The sequence below is a fragment of the Dipodomys ordii genome, unplaced genomic scaffold (assembly GCF_000151885.1).
Source record: "Dipodomys ordii isolate 6190 unplaced genomic scaffold, Dord_2.0 Scaffold208, whole genome shotgun sequence".
Lineage (NCBI taxonomy): Eukaryota > Metazoa > Chordata > Mammalia > Rodentia > Heteromyidae > Dipodomys > Dipodomys ordii.
The window spans coordinates 907284-918748 of NW_012267424.1; the positions used below are offsets into that span (position 1 = coordinate 907284).

The window sequence follows — 11465 nt, forward strand, 5'->3', positions numbered from 1 at the left end:
CAGCTAGAATTATAGGCATGAGCCACTAGTGCCCAGCTCATTTTGCAATTCTTTTCTTTTTCTTTTAACAAAACCCAAGCTGGCCTTAAACTTTTTGTTGTTAGTTTTTGTTGTTGTTGTTTTTGTACAGGTCCTGGGACTTGAACTTGCCTGCCCACTCTGACTTCAACCCATGATCCTGAGATTTCAGGCACCAGAATCGCTAGGAGTACAGGCATGAGCCACAGATGCCTGGCTGGACTTGAACTCCTGTTCCTCCCATCTCACTCTCCCGACTGCTGGGATTCCACAACATGCAGCACCATGCCCAGCTCCCTTTGCAGTTGTTTTTCAGATCCAAATTAGATCTCATCAGATCCGAATCTCAACTGCTGCAAGCAAACATGAAAATGTTTTTAAGGGAAGATTGCCTAAATAGCATTGCACCAATATCCCAAAAATGGTCCACTCTTCCAGGCAGACCTTTCAAGGTCTCTGGACCTCAGGCAACTTACTTCAATTTCAGGCTTCAACCTTTACTAACTTGTTTAGCTAGGGAAAATTAATTGTTCTCTCTTAGCTTCACTTTCCTCATTGCCAAAATGGAGATAATAGTGCTAACTTCATAGGATCCTAGATTTAAATATTGCACATTAATGCTCCTAGTGCTATTAGGAAATTAAGTGTTTAATGTGTTAAATCCCTTCCCATTTCCTCTTAGTGATAGAGCAGCATTCCCAGTTCATAATCATCCCAATAGATGATTTATAATTGTTTTGTGAGTGTGTGTGTGTGTGTGTGCACGCTAGTACTAGAACTTGAACTCAGTGCCTTGTGCTCATGCATGACTTTTTCTGTTTAAGACTGGCACTCTACCACTTGAGCTACACCTCCATTTCCAGTTTCTTTTTTTCCAGTCCTGGGGCTTGAACTCAGGGCCTGAGCGCTGTCCCTGAGCCTCTCTGTACTCAAGGTTAGCGCTCTACCTCTTGAACCACAGTGCCACTTCCAGCTTTTCATTATTTGGTACTGAGGAATGAAACCCAGGGCTTCATGCATGCTAGGCAAGCACTCTACCACTAAGCTACATTCCCAGCCCCACTTCCAGTTTCTTACAGGTTAACTGAAGATAAAAAGTCTCACCAACTTTTCTGCCCAAGCTGGCTTTTTTTTTTTTTTGGTCAGTCATGGGGTTTGAACTCAGGGCCTGGGCACTGTCCCTGAACTCTTTTGTTCAAGGCTTTGAGCTACAGCGCCACTTTCAGTTTTCTAGTGGTTAATTGGAAATAAGAGTCTCACGGGCTTTCTTGCCTGGATTGGCTTTGAACTGCAATCCTCATTATCTCAGCCTCCTAAGTAGCTAGGATCAGAGATGTGAATCCCAGTGCTTGGCAATAACGGCCTTTGATAGGAATTATTGCTATTCTATTCCACTAACCGTAGTTACCATTTTCTCAAACAAGTCCTATACTTTGAGTGTTTTAAGCATGTTGCCCTGCACAATAAACAAATAATTGAATAAGGCAGAAATCACTATTTCTCAGATGATTAAACCAAAGCCTGAGGTGGATGCTAGTGGCTCAATCCACAATCCTAGCTAAGATCAGAAGATCACGTTTTGGGGCCAGACCAGGCATAAAAGCTTGAAATATTCCCTTCTCTATTCATGATTGGGGACAGCAGTGCACATGTCATTCCAGGTCACATGGGAAACTGAGATCCAGAGGATCATGGTATCTATCAGACCAGTCCTGAATACTTCATCCACTGAGAAAGGATGCTGATGTAGTGGTCTGTGCCTGTGATCTCAGCCATCACAAACAGGAAGCCCAAAGTAAGTGAATCAAAGCTCAGGTAATCACCTGGGCAAAAAGTGCAACCATACCTTAAAAAATAACCGGTGAACCAGAAGCCAGTGACTCATGCCTGTAATCGTAGCTACTCAGGAGGCTGAGATATGAGGATCATAGTTCGAAGCTCATGAGACTCCAATTAACCAACAAAAAGCCAGAGGTAGGACTTTGGCTCAAGTGGTAGAACAGTAGTCTTTGAGCAAAAACCTAAGGGTCAGTGCCTTGGTCCTGAGTTCAAGCCCAGGACCAGCACAAACAACAAGAAAAGAAATGTGGAAGCTTGGTGAGATCATAACTTCCCTTAGTTCCTGCATCTAGGTAAACTGCTCATAAGCCAATCACATCTACAACACTAGGTTTCTTTATCCTCAGGCACCACCCACTTATTAACATATATCCCACCCAGTAGCACAACGCTGTGAATGAAGAGCCCACAGACTTTAAGAATAATTCTCACCTAACTACAAGTTCAGACAGAGATCCATGGGCAGAACCTGCTTGCACAACCTGCCCCAGGAGACCTGCCCACATTACACTAATTAATGGACCTTCATGAAAACCACAGCACTGATTTTGATCTAGGCAGCACAAAAGGCAGGTTGAAGAGCATTGTTTCTAGCAAAAGGCTGAAAGGCCTCGCTCAGTGGTAAGAGTGCCTGCCTAGCTAGCTGGAGGCTCAGAGTTCAAATCCCAGCACCACATTAAAATAAAAAAAAGTATATGAATACACTCTATTAACTCCCCAGAACGTTAGGATTAAAGGAAAGAAAGAAACCGTTAGCCTGGTGTTCGTGCCTGTAATCCGAGTTACTCAGAAGACTGAGATCTGAGTATTGCAGTTTGAAGCAAGCCAGGGCAGAAAAGGCTATGAGACTTTTTTTTGCCAGTCCCTTAGGCTTGAACTCAGGGGCCTCCGTGCTGTCCTTGAGCCTCTTTGTGTTCAAGGCTAGCACTCTACCACTTGAACCACAGCACCACTTCTGGCTTTTTCTGGGTAGTTTATTGGAGATAAGAGTTTCACAGACTTTCCTGCCTGGACTGACTTCAAATTGTGATCCTCAGATCTCAGCTTCCTGAGTAGCTAGGAGTGCAGGTGTGAGCCACCAGCCCAGCCCAACGTTAATCTCATGCAGGAAAAATAGTGCAAGTTTCACATGACGAGAGACAAGCAGGAAAATAAAATGGAGATGATGATTTCAAGACACAAAATATTTCAAATCTTTCCTGTGCCTTCACCGAGGAGAAGACGGCTCTCATTTAAAACATAGGCGTTTTATTCTTTCACTTCCATTCTTGATTTGGCTTAGACTCCAAGACAAAACAGAAGTAAGAATGAGATGGTTACTGAGGCAAGAGGAGAGAGGAGTCAGTCTCCTCTTTGTACCTGGATTACAAGCTAATGGCTATTCCATCTTCCTTCCTGTGTGTGTGTGTGTGTGTGTGTGTGTGTGTGTGTGTGTGTGTGTGTGTGTGTGTTTCCAGTCTCAGGGCTTGAACTCTGGGCCTGGGCACTGTCCCCAAGCTCTTCAGCTAAAGGCTAGTGCTCTACCATTTGAGCCACAGTACCATTTCCGGTTTTCTGGTGGTTAATTGGAGATAAGAGTCTCACAGACTTTCCTTGCCTGAGCTGGCTTTGAACAGATATCAGCCTCCTGAGTAGCTAGGATTACAGGCATGAGCCATTGGTGCCCAGCTTCCTTTGGTATTTATTCCACAGTAGTTTGCCAATTATATCATGTGTGTGCATGTGCATGTGTGTGTGCACACACAGGCGTGTCTGTACCTGTTCTGAGGCTGAAGGCCTCTCCCTCTTACTTGGCTTTTTCTCTCAAGGCTAGTGCTTCTACCACTTGGGCCACAGCTCCACTTCTGGCTTTTTGGTGCTTAACTAAAGATGAGAGTCTCTCACAGACTTTCCTGTCCAGGCTGGCTTTGAACTGTAATCCTCAGTTCTCAGCCTCCTGAGTAGCTGGGATTTTAGGCATTGAGCTACCAGTTACTGGCTCAATTATGTCCATTAAACTTGTATATTCCTATACAGGAAGATCAAGTTATGAAATATTGGATTGACCATAGAGAAGAGGTGATAGCAGGTGATAACAAATACACCTGAGAACGGGAACCTCCCCACTGTGGGGGGCGGGGGAGGGGTGGAGATTGGGGAAGGGATATGGACTCGATCTGATTAAGGTGCAGTGTGTACATGTGTGAGACACTTGACACCAGCTAAAGTCCTTTTGGACAATTAACATAGATTTGAAAAGAAAGAAGAATAACAGGAAGGCAAAACATGTCCTGTCTGGGGTGTGGGTACTACCACACAGAAACCCTCCTCCATCTTGTATGGGAGTTTGTCTTTGTTTTGTTTTTTGTGGTAGTGGTGGCGGTTTGTTGGTAGTTGACTGGTTAGTTAGTTTGGGGTTTATTGTTGTTGTTTAGTGTTGTTTTGTGCCTCTACTGAGGCCTGAACTCAGGACCTTGTGCTCTTGCCTGGCGTTTTCACTCAAGGCAAGCACTATACACCTCCAATTCCAGCTTTTTATTGATTAACTGGAAACAAGAGTCTCATAGGCTGGGAATGTGGCTTAGTGGTAGAGTGCTTTTGCCTAGCACACATGAAGCCCGGGGTTTGATTCCTCAGTGCCACATAAACAGAAAAAGCTAGAAGTGATCCTGTGGCTCAAGTGATAGAGTGCTAGCCTTGAGCACAGAGAGGCTCAAGAACAGCACCCAGACCCTGAGTGCAAGCCCCAGGATTGGCAAAAATAAAAAGTCTCATGAATTCATCTGCCATGACTGGCTTCTAATAGCAATCATAGATTTCAGCCTCATTAGCAGTTAGGAGTACAGATATGAGCCACCTGCACCAGGTTGATTGGTTGATTTTTGTTTGCTCTGAAACAGCCTCTCAGTATATATCCCAGGCCAGCTTGAAACCCAATGTTCCTCAGGCTGGTCTTGAACCTATGATCCTTCTGTCTCTGCCACCTGAGCATAGCATCAAGCCTGGCCATATAAATGTACTGTAATAACTGCAATACAACCAATGCCCAGGCCTCCAGCATGAAATTATTAATATAAGTTCCCCCATCCATCAGCCAAATGAATGAACAGCTCCCTAATCGAAAGCCATGCTTTTCTAACTTTATTACAGTACATTCTGCAAGACGAATCCTTTAGCTCTTAATTTAAGTTCCATTTTACTTATGGTGTCACACTCCCACCTCACCCTAGAGATGTTTTTTTTCTGGTCATGGGGCCTGAACTCTGGGCCTGGGCACTGTCCCTCAGCTCTTCAGCTCAAGGCTAGCACTCTACCACTTGAGCCACAGTGCCACTTCCAGCTTTTTTCTGCTTATGTGGTGCTGAGGAATTGAACCCAGGGCCTCATGCATGCAAGGCAAGCAGTCTACCACTGAGCCACCTTCCCAGCCCAATCCTAGATATTTCTAACAAGTCCAGAACTTCTAAAGAAAAGAATAATTCAAAAGCAAGTCCCAGAAAGGGACTTGCACTAGTGGTTCATGCCTGTAATCCTAGCTACTTAGGAGGCTGAGAACTGAGGATCGCAGTTCAAAACCAGCCCAGGCAGAAAAGCCCATGAAACTCTTATCTCCAATGAACCACTAGAAAAACAGAAATGGCATTGTAGCTCAAGTGGTCGAGTGCTAGTCTTGAGCAAAAAAGATCAGGGACAGCTCCAGGCCCAGAGTTTAAGCCCCACAACCAACCCAAAAAGAAAAAAAAGAAAAGAAAAGAAAAAAAGAAATGTACTCACGAAAGGATAACCCCTCTGTACAACACCTTGTCAATAACAATAAAATTATATTTACAATTTTCATTTTACTGTAAAGGTAATGTACAGAGGGATTACAGTGACATAAGTAAGGAAATGAGCATATTTCTTGTCACATTGTTACCCCTCCCTCAATTTCTCCCACTTTACCGTCGCCTACCCCTCCCACTCAAGTTGTGAAGTTCATTTCCAACATAGTGTCTTGTGAGTATGGCTGTTGCACTGGTTCACCCTTTGTCCTTTGTCTCACCATTCTGTGATTCCCCTTTCCTTCCCCAACTCAGATAAATATATACAACAAGGGATAAGCCAAAGGGGAAAAAAAGAAAAAAAATAACTTCACACAGTACATAAAAAAAACCTCTTGTTTCCATTTCTTGAAATTCATTTCAATTAGAATCATTTTATATGGTCATATGTACATAGCTATGGTGATCTTCTGCTAGAAGTATCCTAGACATATACTAATTATTACAAATGAGGAAAACCATGAAGCTTATGTTTCTTTGGGTCTGGCTTATATCACTTAATATAATTTTTTTCAAGTCTTTCCATTTCCTTATGAATGGAACAATGTCATTCTTTCTGATGGAAGCATAAAATTCCATTGTGTATATATACCACATTTTCTTGGGAAAATTTAATGTGGTAAAATTTAAATTCATAACAAATGATGGTGCTATCATAAAACTACATATGAAAAAGCAGTGACATTCATAGAAACAATATGTTTGAAACAGATATGTGTATTCAGCATATGTATGTAAGTAATATTTCACAAGGTAAGAAAAAAGAAAATATTTTTCAATAAATTATGTTAAAAGAGGTAAAAAAAAAAAAAACCATGTTTTTAAGCAAGTCTCTGTGCAACTCTACTACAAGATCAAGGTCTATTAAAATCTAGCCTTTTCTTGGGAGTTCTCATGAGCAATTAATGAAACAATCAGATCCAAAATGTATTTTACATGACGGGAGAGAAATACAAAACAAAATGGGGAATTCTATGAAGATCCATGCCCTCCCAGATTCAGAAGTCTTTAATTATCTACGTCTGTTACAACTGGAGAAGTCAGATAAAGGATGTGAGGACCAGGAGGAGAGATGTCTTGATTCTTAAGTGTTAAAATACAGGAAGCATCTGCTCTAAGAACAATATAGCCTCTGATAATACAGTAACATTCTCCTTTAAAAGAGACAATGGCAGATTCCCAGGGGCCCTGTATGTCCAGAATCAAAAACCACCCAATGGGAAAAGCAGTATTTTCCCGCTTTCTTTTTCCAAGATGTATTTTGCAGCCTGGTCAAGGTTTTCCAATCCAACCTTGAGCAACTGAGGGATCCTCCTCCCAAAAGAAAAGCCTAAAGATAAAATTAAAACCAAGCCAGGTGTCAGTGGCTCATGCCTGTAATCCTAGCTACTGAGATCTGAGAATCATGGTTCCAAATCAGCCTAGGCAGGAAAGTCCAGTGAGACTCTTCTCTCCAATTAACCACCAGAAAACTGGAAAAGGAGCTGTGCTCAAAGTGGTAGAGCATTAGCCTTGAGCTCAAGAGCTCAGGGACAGCACCCAGGCCCTGAGCCTCACGACCAACAGAAAAAAATAAAATAAAATAAAAACCAAGCCAGGCACAGGTGGCTCAGGCCTGTAATCCTAGCTACTCAGGAGGCTGAGATCTGAAGATCACAGTCCGTGAGACTCTTGTCTCCAATAAACCACCAGAAAACCAGAAGTGGTGCTATAACTCAAGCAGTACAGTGCTCGCCTTGAGCTGAAGAGCACAGGGACCGTGCCCAAGCCCAGAGTTCAAGCCCCACAACCAAAAAAAACCGTCAGTATTAGCCAAAATCATCCTGTCATTCTGAACTTCTTGTATTGCAGTTTAACAGCCTTACTCCTCAAGCAAAAATTATTTTTTAAAAAAATTTGCGCCAATACTGGGGCTTGAACTTAGAACCTAGGCACTGTCCCTTTTTTTCACTCAAGGCTTATGGCTGGTTAATTGGAGCTAAGAGTCTTTCAGGTTTGTCTGCCAGGACTGGCTTTGAACCATGATCCTCAGATCTAAGCCTCCTGAATAGCTAGGATTTCAGGCATGAGCCATTAGTACTCAGCCCAAATTATAAACTCTAAATCTGGAACCACCTTAAGTATTATCTCCTGTGATGCAATGCATCAATATTTCCTTTAGCTACAGTCATAAGACAAAGACTCATTCATTTTCAGAAATGAGTAGTTTTACTGGACTCCCATTTCAGGCCTTTAACAAATACCTAAACATTCTTCTAGTTAACAGTGTTTACCAGGATTTGGGGGTATAGGGAGTGAATTTTTTCTTTTATTTCGGAGTTTATCCAATTTATCAAATTGGAAGCCCTGAGTGCATATTACTCTGTCAACTAGAAAGGAAAATACAATAATTGTTCATTTTATTGGAAAAAATTGAGTGTTTGTGTTGACCTCTAAAATTATTTTTCCCTTTATATTTAAGGCACAAGTAACTCACACCTGTGATCCTAGTATTCAGGAAGCCGAAATCTGAGGATTGTGGTTTGAAGTCAGCCAAGGCAGAAATGTCTATGAGATTCTTATCTCCAACTTAACATCAAAAAACTGGACATGGAGCCGTGGTTCAAGTGGTAGAGTGTCAGCCTAAAGTGAAAAGGCCAAGGGACAGAGCCCAGGCCCTGAATTAAGCCCCAGGATTGACGCACGCGCGCGCGCGCGCACACACACACACACACACATCCTTTACTGACCCAATATAATCCTAAAGCATATTAGAACTCAAACCTGAACCTGAAACAAGAAATGTTGGTTCATTCACACATAGTGAGACCAAAAGAGCATAATCTTAGGGGAGGAACACAAACATGCAATACTTATGTGTATCTGATCATATAAAATGAAATTTTCAAAATGAACTCCAGGAAATGGAAAAAAAAATTTGTTGTTTTTTTTTTTCTCTTCGTGGTTGCTTTCTTTTCTGTTTGCCTTGTTTGTTCAGTTATCTGTCTTTGGAAGGGACAAAGGATGATCCAATGAAGCAGCAGAATTCACTAGACCCTGTTGAAAATGAACTATACTGGGCTGGGAAGGTGGCTCAAGTGGTAGAGCACTAGCCTTAAGCTGAAGAGCTGAGGGACAGCAGGTCCAGAGTTCAGGCCCCACAACTGACAAGAGAGAGAGAGAGGAGAACTATACAACTTATGGGAGGTGATGTTAGGGTAAAACTGAGAGAGAGGAAGGGAAGGGTGACACTGTCCAAAAAGAAATGTACTCGTTTGGGGGGGAGGGGGGAGGCTGGGAAGGGATGTGAAGGGTAAACAAAGGAGGAGGCTGCAATGCTTGGTAAGAAATGTACGCATTATCCTGCCCATGTAATTGTAACTCCTCTGTACAGTATGTTCACAAATAAAATAAAAATTAAAAAAAAAGAAATGTACTCGTTACCTGACTTACATTCCTGTAACTCCTCTATACCTCACCTTTATAATAAAATAACAAAATAAAGTTTTTTGTATCCACAATTTTTGGGGGGGTCCATTCGTGGGGCTTGTACTCTGGGCCTGGGCGCTGTCCCTCAGCTCTTCAGCTCAAGGCTAGCGCTCTACCACTTGAGCCACAGCACCACTTCCGGCTTTTTTCTTTTTGCTTATGTGGTGCTGAGGAATTGAACCCAGGGCCTCAGGCATGTAAGGCAAGCCCCCTACCACTGCGCCACCTTCCCAGCTCCCAAAATAAAGTTTTTTAAAAAGAAATGTTGGCTCTTTTTACAAATGGCTTTCACTTTCATGGTTTTTTCTATTGCTTTAAACTTTCACAAATACTCTAGGTATTATAAAACTGGGCCTTTGACTTTTGTGGAGCTCTTCTTACAGTCTTATTTACTCAATAAACTTCCTTTCATCTAATAAACATGCATCAGAGACTTCTAGGCCCACTCAGTTCCTCCTCTGGGCAGCTTTTTCCCTAGCTTCTTGCATGTGAGCTGTGGTGTTGGGACCATTTCTAGCCTCCACCATGAAACTTCCCTGCTCCTGCCCTACAGTTTGGACAGCCATGCTTGTGGTGGGTGGTGATGAAGCCACTGGCTCTCCAGAATCTTCACTTGAAAAACCCCTGGAAACCCTGTGTCAGATTTCACACAAGTGTAAATTACACAAGTATTCTAAGTCATTGAGAATAAGGGCTCCTCTGTTACACACCTAATGCATAATTCTAACATGTTCCAGTCATAGTAGGGAAGGGTAAAGCTAGGCAGATTATCTTACCTTTTTCAAAGACTCCTTCTGCTTCCAGGACAGACACTGTCAGATTCGATGATGTCTTAAGCACCTCGGCCTTCACAGTGACCACTGCAGGGCTGTGTTCCAGGAGCTCTACCCCAACGGTGACTCTTCCTCCAGGCCTGATAATCCCAGGGGCAGTCACCAGAAAGCGGGGCCTAAATAGTTCACAACCAGAAGAAAAGAGACTTTCTAGTTGGGATCCAGTGGCTTTACATCTGTAATCATAACTACTCAGGAGAATGAAATCTGATGACTGCAGTTCAAAGTCAGCCCAGGCAGACAAACCAAGAGGCTCTGTTCTCCAGCTAACCAGCAAAAAGCCAAAAATGAAGGTGTGGTTCAAGTGGTAGAGCACCAGTCTTGTAAGGAAAAAAAAAAGCAAGAGCATGGAGCTCTGATTTTAAGCCCCAGTTCCAGCACACATACACACATACACACACACACACACACACACACACACACAATTTTTTAAAGTAGTTTCAGCTGAGTTCTGGTGTTTCATGCTTGTAATCCTAGCTACTCAGAATGCTGAGATCTGAGGATGGGGGTTCAAGGTCATCCTGGGCAGAAAAGTCCACAAGACTCCTACCTCCAATTAACCAATAGAAAACCAGAAGTGGAGTTATGGCTCAAAGTGGTAGACAAAAGCTCAAGAACAGCATCCATGAAAAGAGAGCGAGAACAAGCAAGCAAGAGACATAGAGACAGAGACAGAGAGACAGAAGAGACAGAGACAGAGATAGAGACACACTAGGATTTGGCCTGTTTCCTATTAGAGTCTCTATATTTGAGCACTGACAGGGGAGGCGGGATGGATCACCTGATTCCAGTAATTGAAATATATCATCTGAAAATAAGCTACCAGTGGTGAAATTTTCAGATATAACAGACCATAAAAGAAATTACTTAAATTTTTAAAAAGGACATTCAACAGGTACTGGTGGCTCATGCCTGTAATCCTAGCTATTCAAGAGGCTGAGATCTGAGGTTCAAAGCCAGCACAGGCAGGAAAGTCCATGAGACTCTGAACTCCAGTTAACCAGCAAAAAAGCCAGAATTGAAGCTGTGGTTCAAGTGGTAAAGCACTAGTCTTGAGTGAAAAAGCAAAGGGACAGGATCTGGGCCCACTTTCCCAGCTGAGGACCTTCTATTATCTAAGATGTTCTTGTTTGGTCCTCTCCGTACGGCATTGGCGCTGGAACCCACACTTCCCAGTCGCACTTCGGCCGTGCCCAGATGACACATCCTGTTCGGAAGAAAGTATGCAGCGTGCGTGCCTTTGGGAGGAGAAGGCTGAAGGCCTTTATTTAAGGAGAAGAAAAATAAAGTCAAGAAAGGAAAGGCAGTGTGGAACTAAAACGCAAAATCAAATAACTTGCTTTAGAAAGTTATGGCCAGTAAACAACAACAACAATAATAATAATAACTTAAAACAACTTTTCGGGTGGACACAGTCATTGCCCTATGGACAGCCACGCAGAAGCCACCGATGCGCCCGGGACGGGGGTCCCCCCCTGGCTGCCGCGCCTTCACGCTGCCCGGGCCG

General features: G+C 43.0%; 1 protein-coding gene across 1 annotated transcript in view; it reads right to left on the minus strand.

The window, feature by feature from the left end:
• Positions 1–11465, minus strand: part of Cd109 (CD109 molecule) — a 108270-nt gene that overhangs the window by 96602 nt on the left and 203 nt on the right. The window contains exon 2 of the mRNA XM_013035290.1: positions 9902–10074. Within this exon, the coding sequence (XP_012890744.1) occupies positions 9902–10074 (173 nt within the window). The remainder of the gene's footprint in view (positions 1–9901; positions 10075–11465) is intronic.